At 39.2% G+C, this 20,297-nt stretch overlaps 2 protein-coding genes across 2 annotated transcripts; one reads left to right on the top strand and one right to left on the bottom strand.

Annotated features, from left to right (window-relative positions):
* Nucleotides 1-4,558: 4,558 nt before the first annotated feature.
* On the top strand, nt 4,559-19,861 carry parp1 (poly (ADP-ribose) polymerase 1). The gene is made up of 23 exons (XM_072686107.1): nt 4,559-4,741; nt 5,790-5,952; nt 6,197-6,312; nt 6,412-6,626; nt 10,433-10,526; nt 10,639-10,755; nt 10,970-11,146; nt 11,659-11,827; nt 11,924-12,064; nt 12,847-13,089; nt 13,326-13,391; nt 13,528-13,660; nt 13,767-13,962; nt 14,544-14,672; nt 15,159-15,242; nt 15,413-15,535; nt 17,007-17,135; nt 17,271-17,369; nt 17,797-17,949; nt 18,555-18,682; nt 18,782-18,843; nt 18,982-19,096; nt 19,402-19,861. The coding sequence occupies exons 1-23, from the start codon at nt 4,619-4,621 to the stop codon at nt 19,481-19,483; spliced, it is 3,057 nt and encodes a 1,018-aa protein (XP_072542208.1). The 5' UTR covers nt 4,559-4,618; the 3' UTR covers nt 19,484-19,861.
* Nucleotides 7,100-8,281, bottom strand: adorb1a (adenosine receptor B1a). Its single transcript, XM_072692640.1, has one exon. It carries the CDS (start codon nt 8,279-8,281, stop codon nt 7,100-7,102), a length of 1,182 nt encoding a protein of 393 aa, XP_072548741.1.
* Nucleotides 19,862-20,297: the final 436 nt, after the last annotated feature.

The following is a 20,297-nucleotide window of genomic DNA, read 5'->3' as shown; positions in this document are numbered from 1 at the left end:
ATTCCTGAATAAATCCAAACACCAGAATCCATGCAGTGCTGCTGGTGGGACATTGTGTCATCAGTAAATGAGTTGAGACACACTGCAACACACTTGTCTTTGGACATTCTCAGTCTGCAACTGTGATTTGTGTATGGAAATGATTTGTTTATTATGTACAGAAACATTCACTTTTTTTTTTAGGTGCAATGTTCTGTAGTTCAGCAACTGCAGTTGTTTTGTAGCTCTTATCATAGCATGAATATTGAAGAAGGCAAAGATACATCAGACTAGAGATTTGGAAAGGATTAATGCGCCATCTTGTGTTTACTGTGTACTGTTACTACAGCATAAAGGAACATCACAGAGGCTACAAGAAATGCAACAAACCAAAGACCCATTCATCTCAGATGTAGAGCGATATAGCTGAAAGTATTAAACGTCTTAAAATATTTATGTTTTTGAGCTAAAGTTTATAGACAATTGCTTCTCCAATATTTCTGCTGACATCAAGGGAATTAATATGGAATTTGCAAGTTCGGACCATGCCGTCCGCATAGATGATTTGTTGAGACTGAAGAGAGGGGAGAGAACTTTGGGAATATTGGGCTGGAGTTCAGGCAGCTTCTGCTTGTGGTGGAAAGCCAGTCCCCCTTTTCTACTAAGTGGAGCCAGGAATGACAGATGGGTGGGGGGTTCCAAAGACTTTGTCGTAGAAAAATGAACAGGGTAGAGATGGTATTTATAGGACGTTAGATCTAGAGAAGTGATAACATCACTTTGTCCCCATTTGCTGCAGTGACAGCCTCTACTCCTCTGGAAAAGATTTTGATTGCATTCAGCCACAAGAGCATTAGTGAGGTCAGGTCCTGATGTTGGATGACTAGTACTGTATCACAAATACCCCTCCAACTCATCCTCAACTCATCTCCACTGCGCCACAGCCCAATGCTGGGGGAGCTTCATACCCAGCGGGGACTTCATACTTTAGGCGTGGTGACCTTAGGCTCATGTGCGTCTGCTCTGGAGGACCCTATTACAATACGCATAGGTGGATTGCATTAGGAGATGCCAGTAGGGCTCCTTAAGAGCTTATTCAGGAGGTTGTAAAAGTCCTGTTTAGCGTAGAAAGAGTCAATGGTGACAAATGGGCCAGGATGGGCCATCTTTCCAGCCAGTCTCTTTTTGCCATACCTGACAAAAAGAACCTTTTTAGTAATGCTGTGTTTTGAGGATATCTACATACACACTAATCTAATCTGTGCAAGCAAAGCCAAGAGATTTTTTGTTAATTCTGTGTCAAATGCATTATTTTCCTTCTTCATTTTAGGGAATATCCACCTGAAGGCCGTGCCGGTCTGAAATACCTCTTATACATATGTTCACATGATTGTTAAATTTTTATATGCAACATATTAATTACAAACGATTTTTTTAAACCTGTACATGTAGAATATCATAAAATGTGTTCAGAGGAATACAACTTTTTATATACAAAATGACATTATTTTGGTCATTCTAGATCCGCAATGTCAGGTGAGGTAACAAAGTTTGCTTTGTACAATACTAAGTCATTTTTGTAGCTTTTGTAGCTTTTTCATTGTACCTACTACAGTGAGCGCATCTCTGTCATCATATTTAAAGCACAACTACTACTGAGTAATTATTAAGAGTAGATTTGCCTTCAATCTCTAATGAACCCGTGTGTTCGAGATATTGTATGTGATTCCCATGCTAATTTTTTTAGAATTTGATTTTCGATAAACTTTTCATCTTTTTAAATCGTTAATACCTCTGTAGAGTGACTTTGTTCACTTAAAGTACAAACCTTTTTTTATAATAAGCATAACTCAAAGAACCATTTGGATTCTTAAATGGCCCTTAGCACCAATTCAAAGATCATTGTGAGTCAAAGATCCATTTATGGATTTATGGATCCAGTTTATGACAAAGAACAAGATTTACTCCAATAGACTGGACATGAATCTCAAGCAAAGACATTAAAATAATGTACATAGTATAACTATATTTACTTTTCACTCTGTTCTTGATGTTCAATGCAGTTTTGTAATGTACATCCTTTTTAAACGTCAGTGTCAAATTGCAGCAGCCATATTCATCTTGCCTTGGAATAGAAACTGGACCATTTCTCTGGAGATTTCTGCATGTCCCCAGTCCATCAGCAGCACCCATCTTTCTTAGGACTGCATGCCTTCCTCTACAGTTGCTGATAAACTGAATACTGTAATTACACATACATTCCCATAGCTTCTTTTCTAATGAACCAAACTGTGCAAACTGTGACACATTCCCTGGTCAAACTGGCACTGTATCTTTTAATTATCATATAATAAAATGTTAATGTGATCTAAAATGACCCACTTGTGTTCCTCAAGGTACACTGTGTACTGTGTAGCTGAATCCCTTTTATTCAGAGAGACTTTTATTCACATATTTACCATCTCTGAGGGGTCTAAAGGTGTTAGCCATATATATATATATATATATATAAGACCACCTATTCTTACATTTGCATCTCTACATGTATGGCAAATCAAGCAAAGTTGAGTCACCTGAATTTGCAGACTACGAATGGCACCCAACAGCAATGTGGAAGACTTGTGGAGAGCCTGCCAAGACAAAGCTGTGATTGGCAGTCAGGGTTATTTCACCATAGTGATTTTTTAAATATTTGAAGTTCAAATATTAGTACTGTGGTGTTTACATTTCAATAATAACTTCTTTGCATTATAATTATTATAATTATTTATTTGCATTATTTAAGCAGTTGTTTTTAAGTAGTTTTCTGCAAATATTTGTATCTGGAATTTAGGGGAAATGGTTTATGAATGGTTTATGTCCATGGTTTATGAAATACAACACAATACAGCACAAATGTTAAACACATTCCCTAAACTCATTGCCTATAAATGGTAAAACCAGAGAAACTGATAATGTAGGATGGTCTCTTAATTTTTTCTGGAGCTGTATATGTATGTAATTATATGTCAGACACACACACACACATACAGTTTTGTATTTTTTGTGTTTTTTCAGTTTTCAATTTTGACCCATTCCTCCTGACAGAACTGATGTAACTAAGCCATGTTTGTAGGCCTCCTTGCTCACATATGCCTTACCAGCTTTAGCCAGCATCTTCACAAGGTCTTTTGCTTTTGCTCTTGGGTTGATCTGCACATTTCTGAGCACATTCTTCTCTGGGAAACAAAACCTGTCTCCTTCCTGAGCGGTATGATTGCTGGACATTGCCCTCTTGTTTGTACTTGCATATAATTGTTTGTACAGATGAACGAGGCACCTTCAGGCATCTGGAAATTGCACCGAAGGATGAGCCAGACTTGTGCAAGTCAACAATTCTCTTCCTGATATCTTGGCTGATTTTCTTTAGACTTTCCCTTGATGTTACACAAAGAAGCAGTGTGTTTCAGGAGTGCCTTAGAATATATCCACAGGTGTGTCTCTAATTAACTCAGATGTAGCCAATAAACCTATCAGAAGCTTCCAAAGACATGACATTATCATATGGTCTGTCCCAAATTGTTTAAAGGCATTTGACTTTAAAAAAAAGTAATAAAATTGCCTCTCATTATTCTGGCATTTAGCAAATAGAAATCATTTTGGTAATCCTAATTTATTCAGATTTTATGCCAGACAGTGAGAAAAAATATGTGCATATGTGTCTTTTTATATAGTGTATGTAAACTTCTGGTTTCAACTGTATACACACGTGTGTATACATATATGTGTATATATACCTGCATTCACTCACCCTGGGGAAAGGTATATATGTATACCTTTTTATAACCAAACATTTTAAAGGATTTATTAGCAAACAATTATTGTTATTCCTGATATATGGTATATTGTTATTTTTCCTAGTATTCTAGTATTTGGTTTGGACTAGTTGTATCATGCATTAGAGATATGTGCAACATACAGTTTTTCTACAGTCATTGATTTTACAGATCTACAAATCTACAAATGTGTAGATATCTTTCATTGGACCTTTTGCTAAAAAGAAAAAATAATATGTGTATATATATATATATATATATATATATATATATATATATATATATATATATATATATATATAATCATATACAAAAGAGAAAAATCAATGTAAATCAATAAGAACATGAGACCTGTCGGAATTACAAGGATATGTCGCTCTGACCACAAGAAAAGTTGGAACAGCTTTATAGATCTGTATATCTGATCAAATCACTAGTACAAATTTCATAGTTGACTTAGACATTAGAATTTCTCTTAGGAAAAAGTATGAGAGTATAAGAGTTTCTTGTATGGTTCTTGGCACTGTAGGCTAAAACGGCTTGCCATAAGATATATAAGATTTTTTTCTCCAGATCTAATAAACCTGCTGATCTTATATGATTTAAAAGGCAGAATCACGTGCGCTAGAGATGAATGGCGACGTGGATGCTGGGAGTGAGCCTCTTTTAAAACAAAAACATCTGTGACTCTGGGCTCGATTAGTTCTGTTCGAACTCCTTATATTTTCGGCTCGATTAGTGCGGTCTGTTATTCTGCGCGGGCTGGGATTGTTCAGCATTCACTCTGTAAACTAGTGTTTGTGTTCTGCAGTTTCAATTCAAAAATGGCTGATTCGCAGGACGACAAGCTTTACAAAGCTGAATATGCGAAAAGTGGACGTGCATCTTGCAAGAAATGCAAAGAAAACATTGCAAAGGACTCTCTGAGGATGGCCATAATGGTGCAGGTAAGGACTGATGCAGGCTCTGCACGCTGTGGGAGCCGCACGGAGCTAGCGGCCCTGTTTTCCTCTGAATTCTGAAATCCCGTATCGGGTATATGTTTAAGAAGTAATGCATTAAAGTAATTTAGTGTCTTTTTGTGCATTAATCAAAGGACGAGTCTATTGTTGCTATCTCTTTCGGCGGCTTGTTGTTGTGGTTTTCCGTTCCACCTTAAATGGTGCACCAGAAGCTAACGTGCTGGGGCCCACGGGCGGCAGCGTGCAGCTGCTGTAGCTACCATTTAAGGTGGAACGGAAAATCACAACAACAAGCCGCTGAACGAGAATCCGACCTCAACATGAGGCCTAAGTTCTGCGCTTAAAACGGTTCAATAGATCGAGGGAGTGTTGTTTTACTCCAGTGACTGCTGTTTTCACATAAACATTTAATGGAAACGTTCGGGAACCGAAAAGCATTTCCGGACCTGGAGAGTTCTGAACATCTAGAGAATGTGGAGCCAAAGTAAAACAGACTCAGGATGCCATACTTCTGAATAGGAACACATTATACATGCAGTTCCCTTTAGAAAAAGAGAAAGTTGAGCATAGCATGTTTTCTCTGCACGGTTAGTTTCAGTTTTGAGCTTTAATTTCACCTGAAAGGGAAATTCTACATTTAAGTGTCCACATAGTTCAGTGGTTGTTTTGTAAATGAAGTCATTCAGACTGGGCTTTGTGTAAAATTTACAAAAGCTTACTGAATCTGGCTGTTTTTACAGTGACATGACGACTACACATCATCTAAGTCCTATATGTAATGCTGTAGTAAATCTAAATAAGTAACTTTTCGTTTTGATATTTTCTCTGACAGCCTATTGTCATGAAATAACTTCATGTGAAATCGCTTTTAAAAGCATTAAGCTCTTCAGATGTCTGCTTCCAATCACCACACATTGCAAGCAAGCAGTTCACTTCTAAATGATTCTGAATGACTGTTGATGTTTAGAAATCCCCTCCCCCTTCATTAAGATTCAATAAGATTGAGCTTCAATTGTTGTGTGTCACTCCACAGTCGCCCATGTTTGATGGAAAAGTGCCGCACTGGCACCATTTCTCCTGCTTCTGGCTCCGAGCAGCAGTGCAGTCGACCTCAGACATATCTGGCTTTACTGATCTCCGCTGGGAGGACCAGGAGAAGGTCAAGAAAGCCATTGAAAGTGGAGGTGCTGCTGGAGGTAATTGTACTTTCATGTGAAATGCTGTTTTTTTATGCACAGTTCTAAAATAATACCTCTGCTTACTGCTATTTATGTAAGGCTATAAATTAATCCCAGTAATGGGACCTTATGTACTACATTCCTATTATCCATAACTGATCTACAGTTTCACTATATCATCTTATTTAACTCATACCATTGCACACATTATAGTAATATGTTACTATTTCAGTACCTTATAACCCCACCCCCTTTCTTTCAGGCAAAGGTGATCAGAAAGGAGCAGCTAAAGGAGAGAAGACACTTAATGACTTTGCAGTGGAGTATGCGAAATCTAACAGAAGCACCTGCAAGGGCTGTGACCAGAAAATTGAGAAGGTACGTTTCTGATACCTTGTAGTATTACCTTGGCAGGTCCTGATACAGTCCTGCTGAAATGAAGAATTGAGTTAATATTTTTATGTCTTTATGTTTTAGGATCAGATTCGTGTGTCGAAGAAAACAGTGGACCCTGAGAAGCCTCAGCTGGGCCTGATCGACCGCTGGTACCACACAAGCTGCTTCGTGAGCAGGCGTGAGGAGCTGGTCTTCAAACCAGAGTACAGTGCAGCTCAGCTTAAAGGCTTTGCTGCCCTGCGAGCCGAGGACAAGGACGAGCTGAAGAAAAGACTACCTGCTATTAAGACTGAAGGGTGAGTGACAGACTGTACATTAGTCACACTGTCCCTTGAAATACTGTGTATACAGCCTATAAATATTATAATTGCACTGTTCCAGTAGGCCTTCCAAAATACAGTCTTAGAGTTTTATTTACATTCTTTAAATCATTACAGTCTTACATACTTTGCTTTCATAAACAAATACACAATTGTTTTATTTAGAACATCAGAGAGAAAACTCTATGTTCTGTCAGTCTTAATAGGTGGATATATGTACATCTATTTTTATAATATTAAGCAGTTCAAAATAAGTTGTGTTTTAAGCTTGGTTTACATTTCTAAACATTGTGGGCTAGGTTCCTGACAGATTCCACTGCAGATCCCAAATTACAAAATATGGGGCATTTTATATTTGTACGTTTGATAGTGAGGCAGAAATGAATAAAATATCTGCATCTATGGCAGAAGCAGCATTTATTTTAGTTATTACAGAAAAAGAGACTACCTCAGGATCTCTGTGTGGTTGTACCTCCTCCATCATCCTCTCCGTCTCCCCCTACGCCTCTACAGCACAGGAAGATTCCCTTAAAGGCTTCTCTGAAGCTCTTCATCTTGTAGGCGTAGAGGAAAGGGTTGACTGCTGAGTTAGCGTGGGACAGGATGATTGCAGTGAGCAGAAGGGGCAGGGGCACGGGGCAGGACGGGCACAGCAGCAGGAAGCAGTTGATCACATGCAGTGGGATCCAGCAGACGGTAAAGAGAAAGAGGACTAGGAAGAGCGAGGTGGCAGTCTTCATCTCTTTCTTGATCTTCGCTGCTCCATCTGCACCACCAGCCGCCCCGCCTCGCTCCGCTGCTATTCTCCTGATTTGTCGCTTGACCGTGACAAAGATCTGCGCATAGATGAGGAACATGACCACTAGAGGCGTCAGCACACAGGCGAAGAAGTTGAAGTAGACCATATAGGTCATGTCCACCACCAGCACAAAGAAGCAGTAGCCTGAATCGGGTGGGGTTTTGTGCCAGCCCATGATGGGCACCAGGCCGATGAGGAAGGCTAACACCCAGGTGACCAAAATAACCAACAACGCATTGCGTGGCGTCATTAGGCTATGGTAGCGGAAAGGCATAAAGATGGCCACATAACGCTCTACGGCCACAGCCAGCAAGCTGAAGATAGAGCTTTGGGTTAGCATGATGAGCACGGACAGCATGAGCAGGCACAGGTACAGGTTGTTGCGTGGGATGCCTGTGTCCGTCAGAATGGCACAGGGAATGGCCAGCGCACCCACGCACACGTCTGCCACTGCCAGCGACACTAGAAAGTAGTTGGTGACTGTGTGGAGCTTCCGGTTTAGCCCCACTGCCGCACACACCAAGAGGTTGCCCACTGTAGAGAGGAAGGCGATGACCAGTTCAGCCGCCATGTAGGGCAAGTTAACGGACACCACCACATTGGCGGGAGTTGTAGCCGTAGTTGAGACAAGAGTCACATTAGTTTGTGGTTGTGGGTGAGTAGTGGCAGATACCGTGGTTGCTGTAGTTGGGCTGTTGGTGATGGCCAGAAAGCTACTGTTCTGATAAGGAGTAGTGTTTGTGAAGATTGTTAGGTTTGTAAGGTTTAGAATGGTGGTGTTTACGTAGAGCAGAGCTGGCGAGAAGGTGAAATTTCCAGTTGTCTCGTTCATTATGTACTGTAAAAATGAGATTACAATATTTCAGAGCCCAGTTTTATACTACAAACCTCAAAGCATTTAGTGTCCTGCTCCTCAAACAATGTTTCTTAATCCTGCTTCTGGCCACCCACAGCAGTGCAAGGTTTCTTAGTATTCCTTCCTTCAACACACTTGATCCTGCTCATTAACTGATTATCGAGCAGGTGTGTCCAGTGGAGGACAGGAGGCCAGGAGCAGGATTAAGGAAAAAAAAATTCTGGAGTACAAAGGATTAGACCCCAGGCAGAAATAACACGTCACAGTTTGCTATTTCTGAGCATATTGTGGACATTATCAGTACTTCTGCAGCACTGAACACCAGCATATTTCATTACAAAGATCAAAATTAGTCCTGAGTATTTGGATTCGGGTTAGTGTGGTTTATGATTATGAATATAAACCATTAGATATGAAATATAAACAATTTGTTCACAGTTTTGGATATCATTTCAGACAGCATCTCCAACTTCTCATGACTCGAGTGTACATTTTTGAGCATCACTTTTCTGTGCACAATTGTTGCATCCTTTTACTGTGCAGAAATGCCTGCAAGCAAGGAGCCAGTCTCATAGGAGAAGGTTCTTAAGCCATGCAGGCGATAAGTTACCTGCAGTAACCTGAAAAAAATGAGCCAGTCACGCAGTGCCAGGAGCCGATAGTTCCGACCTATGCAGAGTTCGCTTGAAGCAAACTCCAGAACACAGGAGGACCAGAAATCGGTTCTCTGGTCAGCTCCCAGGTTAAAAAACAAAAACAAGTTTTACACTAAACCAAAGCGCTTCTTGAAAAAGGCTAGTGTGACACCCTAAGCTGGAGCTAGGGGTGGTCAATATGACAGTGTTTTATCATATAAGCAATATAATTTTCTAAACATACAGTGAATATTGTAAGTTCTTAAAGAACACAACATCTGCATGTTTTATTACAGAATGTAATTAGTACCGTTTAATTAGGATGAAGAAAAAAGAAGCAAAAATCACTGTACTAAAAATGAGATGTTTGGGTGTAGATGCGATAAATTTCATGTTTTGTATTTGCCGTATTGCGGAGTTGGCGGTGTGAAATGTAATGTAAATCAAATTCATTTTACTTGCTACTAAGGAAGAAACCTGTTGTAATATAGAATAAGAATCCAGTGTTGGTTAAAAAAAAAAAAAAAAAAAAAAAACTTAAGTCTTTTTTTTTTTTTTTTGCAGTAGTCCCTACTGCCAGTTCCTAGTATATCTCAAATGGCTTTTGATATATTTTTTTTCCACATAAAAAGATATATACTTAAAATTTCAAACAAAAATCATTGAGTGTTGTGTATATACTTACAGAGTTGCTGTTGTATTCTTACAGAGATCCTGTTTTCTTCCTAAAGGGAGGCATTTTGATGCCTTTACAAATGTTGTCATTCAGGAAAACAGTGCTTTTCTGTATTAATGTTGTTCCCCATTACTCAGAAAAATTATGTATTTTTAGCCAATCACTAATCTGTCCCCCCTCTACTTCACAACTACATAAAATAAGTTAACTCTAATTATTCTTTGACTGTTGATTGCATATGGTCTTATATGGGTCTCTTAATGTGGGAGTGTCCTTTTCCTTGTTTTTGCTTTCTTCTCCCGTGGGTTATTGTGTTGTCCTCTGTTGACAGTATGTTTATCCATAGTCAAAAATTACATCTCTGAGAGGCAAAGGGGGGTCCAGAATGATGATATGGTATTTCCCATAGGCAGCCCATCTATACAAGGGTGGTTAATTTAATGATCTCCATCATAATGTCTCTTGGGTCTGGTGTGCATGTGCCAACAAGACCAGCAAGCTCCTAATGAGCCCCACTGATAAATGCCCACTGTGTTTACTTATGTGACCCAAGGTGGTACAGAACTTTTAAAGTTCAAGTTGGATTAAAGTTGGTTTTAACAGCTCATTCCAGTGTTCTTGACCTATACTGAATACAGCCATTCATTAAAGCTTTAAACCTATTAACCTCTTTGGTCATGCTAGCTCTTAGGTTACCAATTGATTATTGGTATATAATTGATACCAAGTGTTAACAGATGATTCTCACTGCCAAAAACTGCCAAAAGGGTTGTTTTACCCTTTGTCACTGAACACTGTTTGCTTTTTCTTTGTCAGAAAAAGGAAGGCAGATAGTTTAGATGGAGAAGGAGTCTCCAAAAAGCAAAAGAAAGAGGCAGAGGAGCAGAAGCAACTGGAGCTACAGCTGAAGGTTAGATCAATGGAAAACAGAAATGATATCTGTGTTTGTTTTTTTTGTTTTTTGTTGCTAATATCTTTAAAATCTCATCATTTGTCTTCATTCTGTTTTGTGTATCTTACAGGAACAGAGCCAGTTGGTTTGGGGAATTAAAGACAAGTTAAAGAAATACTGTTCGACCAATGATATGAAGGAGCTTCTCATTGCAAACGGCCAGGAAGTTCCCTCAGGAGAGTCCAATGTAAGAGCACGGAGCTAAAGTGCTGGGAAGAAAATGGTCATGTAGATTATTGTTGACACGTTGTCAGTGTAATAAATTCACATTTTTGTTTTTAAAGCCGAACTGCCCGTTATATAAATATTTGTAACATGAATATGAACGAATGAACATAAGAACATCACCAAATCTTTGAATCACTGAATCTCTGTCTAATGCTGATCTGTGTAATTCCCAGATATTGGACCGTCTATCAGACTGCATGGCTTTTGGAGCCTTAAAGCCTTGTGAGACCTGCCAGGGTCAGCTTGTGTTTAAGAGCGATGCCTACTACTGCACAGGAGACATCTCTGCTTGGACTAAATGTGTTGTTAAGACCCAGACCCCCAACCGCAAGGACTGGGTTACTCCTAAGGTTTGTTCCTGTGCAGGGTCTTAACACTTTTAGACCCAGACCTGCAACTAATGATTATTTATACAGATGATGATCATCATAACTAGTAATCAGTTCCTTCTGTGGTTTTCTTTCTTTTTTTTCTGCTGTGGTCATTTGCCATTTCATCCTTCATGGTGGAACAAAACTAAAGAAATTAATTATTTATCTGTTTATTTAAGTCTGTGATGGATGACTGGTGACCTCCACATTATTTACCCAGTCATGAATCAGATGATAGCATGAAGGTTGCCCAGATCTGATTTCAACTAATCAGATTTGTGTGTCCAAACAGCTCTGAAAAAACATCTTATATATTTGGACTTGGTCTTCTAATTGTCATAGACCTTCTTTAGATAAAACCTAATTTGTAAGATAAACTTCTGATATGGATTATGATATGGAGTTAATAAGTAGTAAATTCTGATGTTTAGTCTCAGTATTGTTGCTTTTGTACCTGTATGAACCTGCCACAAATAATTTCTGTTCTTCAGGAGTTTCATGAAGTTGCCTTCCTGAAGAAGTTTAAGTTTAAGCGCCAGGATCGACTTTTTCCCAAAGAGGCTCCAGCTCCACCTGCAGCTCCTGCCTCCACTGCTACTGCTGCTGCAGCCTCCAGTACCTCCAGAGCACCCCTTGAGACTCCCACTGAAGTGCCTGCAGGTCAGTTTCTATATAAAAGGAAACAATAGAATACCTATAAATGCTTCATTTACCAAATGTCTTGTTTACTCTTGCTGTACTGTCCTGTGTCTTCAGATAAGCCTTTGACTGGACTGAAGGTGTTTGCTGTGGGGAAACTGAGTAAGAATAAAGATGAGCTGAAGACCGCAGTGGAGGAACTGGGAGGAAAGATCACTGGCACTGCCAATAAAGCTGCTTTCTGTCTCAGCTCTAAGAGTGAGTCTAAGAGTGTGTGGGGATCGACATTTTATATTCCTGAGTGTCTTTGGAGTCCAGGGTGATTAAAATAAGTTACCAAAGTTTTCAGTAAAACAATGCCTTTCTGTTCCTCAACCAGGACCTCTTGCAACAGCAGAACCCAGCTGTTAACTATTGTAAAAATATCTATACATAATATTGAAATGTTTTGCAATACTGCATAAACTCTCAAAAACATAGTATTGATTTTTAGTTAATATAATATACCTAGAAAGAATTTGTGGAAGACAGTGGTTTATTTTGTTGTTTAAACCCACTACTGTTGGATAGTGCTCTTGTACTCTCTTTAGTCATTAGACTCCAATGTATTTTTATATATTTATGAACATAATTGGTTAAAAAGAAATGCACTATATTGCCTTGCAGTATAGTGATTCGTAATCCCTGTATCATATGTAATGTATAACCAGGTTCTTGCCAGTACCAGGTTTTAGCCCTGTTCTTAACACATATTTCAAATGCAATGAATTATTATATTACACCAACACTTTTGTAGTGTTCAGAATACTCATCTGACATGAAATATATGCACGCAAATGTCTTCTGATTTAAAAAACGTTGGTTCATATTGGCCAGCCCTTTTGTGCAAGTGTGTGTTTTGGTGGAACTGGAAAGGCTATACATGTGTTAATTAGGGTTCTCCCAGAGCAGAGTGAATGGATATGGTCAGATTAATCACCCTACTTGTTTGTGTTGTTTGGAGCGTCACTAACACGCTCTGTGTCCCTCCGCTGTTTCAGAGGAGGTAGAAAAGATGAGTAAGAAGATGGAGGAGGTGAGAGACGCGGGGGTGCGGGTGGTTGCTGAAGATTTCCTCAGTGATATTAAGTCCTCAGGCAAAGCTCTGCAGGAGCTCATCTCCCTGCATGGCATCTCCCCCTGGGGAGCAGAGGTTAAGGTGGAGGCTCAGGCCCCATCAGGAGCTTCCAAATCAGCTGGAGCCATGTCCTCAAAGAGCGCTGGGAGGAGCAAAGAGGAAGAAGGTGAGAGCCATGGTTTAATATTTCTCGTACAATAAAATAAAAAAATAAAAAATCTTGTGTTCACCAGTAATTGCACACTATCAAATTACAGTGTTTCTAAAATTCTAGGTCACCAGTACTTTATCATGAAAAATACAAATGTAAATCAAATCGAGGATGTGGCTGGTGGAATATAGACAATAAAAACAGTACAACTTGGCTAGGTGAATTGAAAAAAAAACCTGATGTTTTTACAGGTGGTAGCAAGTCAAAGAAAATGAAGTTGACCGTCAAAGGTGGAGCTGCTGTCGACCCGGACTCAGGTTGGAGCCATTCTCCTAGATCTTTAAGCTATGTTTGTGGTTTTATGTGTTTGACCAGTTTGATGGTGGCTGACTAGAGTGTGGAGTGATTGAACATGGTGCAAACATGGTTTATTGGTATGTTCTGAATTCTCAGGGTTGGAGAACTGTGCTCATGTTTTGGATCAGAATGGCAAGATCCACAGTGCTACCCTGGGTCTAGTGGACATTGTCAGAGGCACCAACTCTTACTACAAACTCCAGCTGCTTGAGGATGATGTCCAGAAACGGTGAGGGACAATGGTGATATTTCATTGGAATGTTTTTTTGTTTGTTTGTTTTGTTTTTTTGCCTTTTATCCAGTGCATTTATTAATAATCTTTTCTTCTTGAGCAGGTACTGGGTGTTCAGGTCATGGGGACGAGTGGGAACCACCATCGGTGGAAACAAACTGGATAAGTTTTATGACAAGAATTCAGCCATGGATAACTTCCGCAGTGTGTATGAGGAAAAGACAGGCAATTCATGGACCTCAAGCAGCTTCACTAAATACCCCAACAAATTTTACCCTCTTGAGATTGATTATGGACAGGTACGTACTTGCCCTTTGTTTTCCCTTCATGAACATTCGTTGTACACTTGTGGTTTGAAGTGTGAATTCAATGGCAGATTAAGAGCGTTACTGGTTCGTTTTCACTCTTGGTGTGATTTGTTTGCGCAGGTGTAAATAAAGTAATCCTGATCTAATGTGGACCAAAACACTGAGACTGAGATTGCATTTGAATCTGACCTTAATCCAAACCCAACCATCAAGTGTACTCCGTAATTCCAAACCTCATAGGTGTTAATCTGGTATATTGCCCAGATAATTACTACAGCTATAAACAAACGCCATGTCTGCTGTTGCTCCATGTTTAATTGCGCAGAAATATGCTCTAGTCCAGAACACAGGACCTTCTTTCTGTATTTACTATCTAGCTCCTCCATCACGTGGTGATGCATTTTGGAGTGTTTGAAGTTTTACCTGTGTCAAATCAAATCAAACCAAGGAGAAAATGCGCTGAGTTTACAAACTTATTATCTGATTCAGACCAGAGCAAACATTCTAAGACTCTGTATATAAAAATAACAGTGACATCCAAATAAGTTTCTGTTGTACTGATGTTTCCCCAGGATGAGGAGGCGGTGAAGAAACTGACCGCCAGCTCTGGCACCAAGTCTCAACTATCCAAACCAGTCCAAGAGCTCATCCGAACGATCTTTGACGTGGAAAGCATGAAGAAAGCCATGGTGGAGTTTGAGGTGTGTTTACTGTCATGACTATTGTTCTGAGACAAGTGATCGCATGCCAGCATTATTCACCAGTAAATTCACCAGTGCAGAGCTTCTCCCTCAGTGTATGGTGGCCTTTAGCTGCACTTGTAAGCACTCTAATTACTCTCTAAGTATCCTTCTTTATAATTACCATTTTAAAAGCTCCAAGATGTGAAAAAACAATCCATCTCAAACATCTCATGGTTTTTCAGTATGACAACACGTAATGCTAGAAAAGCCAATTTGCATATCATTTACTATGTAGTGTGTTTTTTTTTTTTTTTTTACTTGACTATTCCGATATTTGAAAATGCCAATATCCCCAGTTTATGTTAATGCATGCATAATTACACTCATTGTGTCTGTAGGGCTATGACTATATGCTGCATTGCTAAAGTTAGATAGAACATTGTTGGTGCTGTAAACTCTGTGCTAGGGTTTTAAAAATGATTACCTGGACATCTCTTCTAACAGATCGATCTTCAGAAAATGCCTTTGGGAAAGCTGAGTAAGAGGCAGATCCAGAGTGCTTATTCTCTCCTAAGTGAAGTTCAGCAGGTCAGTGTGATTTTACTGTTGTTGAGAACGGGAATAACAAAGTTGTCATGATTGAACCATTTTTGATCGTAATAGTTCAGGATGAATTGTGTAATATGACTGACTCTCCACCTCTCTCCCCATACCTCTTCACGCCTCTCTCTCTTTACCTCTCTATCTCTCTACACCAGGCTGTTTCTGACAGTGCTTCAGAGTCTCTGATCCTGGACCTGTCCAACCGCTTCTACACTCTGATCCCGCATGACTTTGGCATGAAGAAACCTCCCCTGTTGAGTAATCTGGACTACATCCAGGTGAGACTGGGACGCTAGGATATATTTCTCTGTTCTGATCACAGAAAGATCAGCAGGGTGTGATTGTGACATGGACCAAGATTAACTCAGGCTTTTGATGAAGGGTGCTGTTCTGTGGTTTAGAGTAGGTGGTTCAACCCTCAATGCTTTGATTTATGGTTTGATGTTCTCATAATAATTTTACCAACAATTCCATGATGAGAAAGCAATATTGGAGGTTGTTGCATCTATTAGTAAGATTAGAGCTGAGTGAGTGGCAGGAGTAGTGTGACGCATAACCTAAACGTGCTGGAGGGGTTTGGTGATTGGTGCTTGTTGTTTAGACTTTCATGCTGATTCAAGATCACATTTGATTCATTGTTACAGCCCTAATTTGGAATCTTTGTGTGGGAATAGTTGTGAATGTATCCTGTATGTAGCTGTTGCTGTTAAATACCAGTTCTATTGCATAAACCTTTCATAAAAAAATTAGAAATTCAGGCCCCACTGGGTGGTCCAGCAGACTAAGGCGCAGCCACTACGATAAGAGGATCGCTGGTTCAAGTCCCTGTCATGCTGCTAGTCATGGGCAGCCAAGACCCAGAGGGAGCACAATTGGGTGGGTAGATGGCACTCTGCCCCCACTTCGCTTTGTTGTGGTGCTGGCCATCACTGACGTCTGGTGGTGCATTGGAGCCGGGTATGCGGCGCCTCCCTCCAGGCACGCTGTCTGCACAATGATGTTGCTTTGGCGGCAGTTCGACAAATGAGCGGCCCACTGCGCATGCAGGGGAGGGGGCATGTGCTAGTCCAGCTTCACTGGTGACGGGGCATTTTTGTGCAATGGGGGAGGTACTTATGGGTTGAGTAATTGACTAATTGACAGCGTAGAGTTCAGCATTTATTGCATTGTGATCAAATTTTATCATTATATGCTATTTGCTTGTCCGAGCATTTTGTGGATATTGTCACTGCTTAAAGAACACTGACTAGCCAAAGGTTTAATTGAAAAAAGCATAAATAGTCCTTTAACTGGATGGACTGCAGCAAATATATTATGCTAAGTATGGGATTGTATTTGGATAGTTTTGGATAGTGTCCGTGTGTCAAAATAGGCATACATATTGGGTACCATGAACATTTCTTGGAATATCATGATAAATGTAAACATCTGTCCGGTGACAGGTTTTTTTTTTTAAAGATCTCTAATAGAAATGTATAATTATGTGGATGTATAATTATCCTGGAAACGAATTCTGTATTTGAATTGTTCAATAATAAGTACAAATGTAGTGTTTTCTGAACAGTGAGTTATAATATATTAAGATTTGCTCTTACAACCCCCTTTCAGCATGACAAAACCTTATGTGGATATCACCACAGACCTCTTTCTCTGTTGGACAGAACAATTGAACAATGCAGATTAATCTGTTCTGTTTTAGAACCATGTATGTATCCATGTAAATAATCAGTTATTTCTTACATACACCAGGCTAAGGTACAAATGCTAGACAATCTCCTGGACATTGAGGTAGCCTACAGCCTGCTACGTGGAGGAGCTGAAGATAACAAAAAAGATCCTATTGACATCAACTATGAGAAGCTCAAAACTAAGATTGAGGTGTGTTTCCTTCCTTATTCTCATAATCTGGTGTACAAATATACAGGCCTACTGTTATTCTGATCATCTTTATTATTATTGCATACATAGTAAAATGCTCACAGTAGTCATTCACACCTATTGACTTCTTTGCAGGTGGTTGATAAGTCATCAGAAGAGGCTCAGCTTATCCATCAATACGTAAAGAACACACATGCTGCAACTCATAATACCTACACACTTGAAGTCGAAGAGGTAAGGAAAAAGGCCAGATGTGTTGCTTCTCTTTCTTTAGAAGAATATGAATGTAGGATGGTAGTAATATTTATAAAATCATACCACCTTAAATGCCATTTTCCACTGTACCACAATAAGGACTAAAGGGCAAATGATTTTTATACTTTTCATTGGAATGCATGTGAGTTGTGTAAGATTAAGGATTGCCAAGATCATCATTATCATATTTGTATCAGCTGATAAAATTATCAGACAGAGGTTTCTATCTGCTCATGATTGTACGCTAATATTTTATGTACTGAACTCTCACAAGACCAGATGGTTTAGGTGACTGCTGTGCTACAATATTTGCAATAAATGAATTATACTGGATTGTATATATTTTTTTTCATCGTACAGCAGAGTCTACAGTTTGTACATTCTGATTTTTTTACTGTTATTTTAGATCTTTAAGATTGATCGTGAGGGTGAGTCCCAGCGTTATCGGCCCTTCAGAGACTTACCCAACCGGCAGCTGCTGTGGCACGGCTCCCGCGCCACAAACTACGCGGGTATCCTGTCTCAGGGTCTGCGCATTGCTCCACCTGAGGCGCCAGTGGTATGTATTAATATAGTACAGCACCACCTGCTGCTCTTAAGCAACAAGTACATGTGCAAATGATAGCTTAATGCTTAATGCTCCTTAAACTATAAAAATACCATTTTTTTTCTGCCCTTCACTTTCATAACTTTCAGATTATTAAGTCTTTAGGCTATTAACTGAATAATGAACTCAAAGTTTAAGGAGTAAAAGACACCATAGGTAGAATTTGTTACTAGTTTCCCGTTCAACAGTAGTGACAGTGGGGATGGGCAGTTACTTATTAACATTATTTTAATGTTGATAGCATCACATTTTGTATTTTCTGACCACTTGTATGTGACCACATTAATAACCTTGACTAGAGATGTAACAATGTATGTTTTCAGGTTTAGTCTATTTGTTTGTTTTTATGAGGTCAAGTTTAGGATTAGATATTTCATAGGTTAATAATGTCCTGAACATTATATAGCATTTGCTTAATTTAAAATGAGTCATATATTCAGTTTTACATTTTGATGTATTGCTTTGAACATTCATCTTTTAAATGTCTGTGTTGCAATTGTTGAAACATTACAGCTACACATGATTCACGAGTGCATTTTATAATTTTTACTCTACAGACAGGTTATATGTTTGGCAAAGGTGTATACTTTGCTGATATGGTGTCCAAGAGTGCCAACTACTGCCACACTTCCCAGGCTGACCCTGTAGGCCTCATTCTGTTAGGAGAGGTTGCTCTGGGCAATATGTACGTATATGTGAACTGGGGTTTCTGTTCTTTAATATCATCTTTGTATTGTCTTAGCTTGTATCTAATAATGAAATCTGTGTGCCATCCTCTTTAAAGGCATGAACTGAAAAAAGCTTCACATATCACAAAACTACCCAAGGGAAAGCACAGTGTGAAAGGTAAAGCCACCGTTCAAAATATACACACACACATTTTCTGTAGTTTTGAAGGGGGTAGAATGTGCCTATTATAGAAATAAAGGTACTCAGCTTTGGCTAAAAGAATGTGCACTTGTTTTGAATTTGCCATTTTTGTAGGTTTGGGTAGGACTGCTCCAGATCCAGGTGCCACTGTGTCTCTGGGTGGAGTGGACATCCCGCTGGGTAAAGGCGTCAACACGAACATTGATGACACAAGTCTGCTCTACAACGAGTATCCTTCCCATTGTTTGAGTGTAGTCATTTCTCTTCACAGATTAATACCTTGGAGAAGCTTTATAGATAATAAATATATTTAAAATATAGGATTTAATGTTTTCTTAATACGGTTGCCTAAAGATGAAAATATTTAATTGTGATTAATGGTATTCATTAGAGTAGTTAAGTAATGTACTTGGACTTTTGTTACCTTTACAGTTAACCAATAATATAGTTCACCTTGAAAAGACTCAGCTAGCTCAAATGCTCAATCTATGTCTCTTTCAGCCACCTTGTTTCCCTTAACTTCACTTTTTCCAGGTATATCGTGTATGATGTTGCTCAGGTGAATCTGAAATACCTTCTGAAGATTCGCTTCAATTACCAAACATCTCTCTGGTGAGAGGCCAGGTGAACCCTGCCTCCTGACATCACTGTTTGCTAACCGCTGCACAGAACACAAGACCAAGAAGCCACAGGAAGCTCCAACCATTAAACCAGTTCTATAGTTCATTTAGACATGCTTTCTGTACTGCTTTGGCGTGAATAACAGGATTTGCACTGTAAACTGTAAACATCCAAATACAGCAGTATGCTGTATGAGACTTGTCATTTCTGTTGACAAGATGTACCATTGTGGAATTTGGTCAGATCTAAGACATTTGAGGGCCTTCCTTAACCTGCCAATGGAGATCTTCCTGGGATGCTACCAACAGTATTAGGTAGAACAGTCTTCCATTGGTTTTAAAGACCTTTTTTGTTTGACTTCTGTTAGCCTTTGTGCAAACTGGCTTCAAATTGTTTGTTATTGCAAAGTCATTGATAACTGTCAACTGTGTTTTTTGTTTTCTTTGCTGAAAACAGACAGTAAATACTGTAAAGTTTTAGACGTTATAGGTTTCTTGTAACGCGGTGTTGGTTGTTTATAAATGGAACACATATACTAGGATTCCTAGTAGTAGGACTGTTAGAGCAAAGACTTTTTTTTTTTTTTTTTTTTTTTTTTTTTTTTTTTCCATTTCTTTCTATTTTAGTAAGACAGATGGTTGAAATAGTCTACTTTTTTTTTTTTTTAGTGGAAGCTACTAGGCTGGACACTTTTTTTCAGTAACTGACTCCACTTATCCTAAAGTTTTTCTCTGTAAACACCGTCCCTCTGAGATGAACATTGTGACATGGTTAATTTCTGTAAGCTCTAAATTTTTGACAAAAAAAAA

This window comes from Salminus brasiliensis, chromosome 1, assembly GCF_030463535.1.
Source record: "Salminus brasiliensis chromosome 1, fSalBra1.hap2, whole genome shotgun sequence".
Classification (NCBI taxonomy): domain Eukaryota; kingdom Metazoa; phylum Chordata; class Actinopteri; order Characiformes; family Bryconidae; genus Salminus; species Salminus brasiliensis.
The sequence above is the reverse complement of the archived record's forward strand: the minus strand, read 5'-3'. Positions and strand labels throughout refer to the sequence as shown.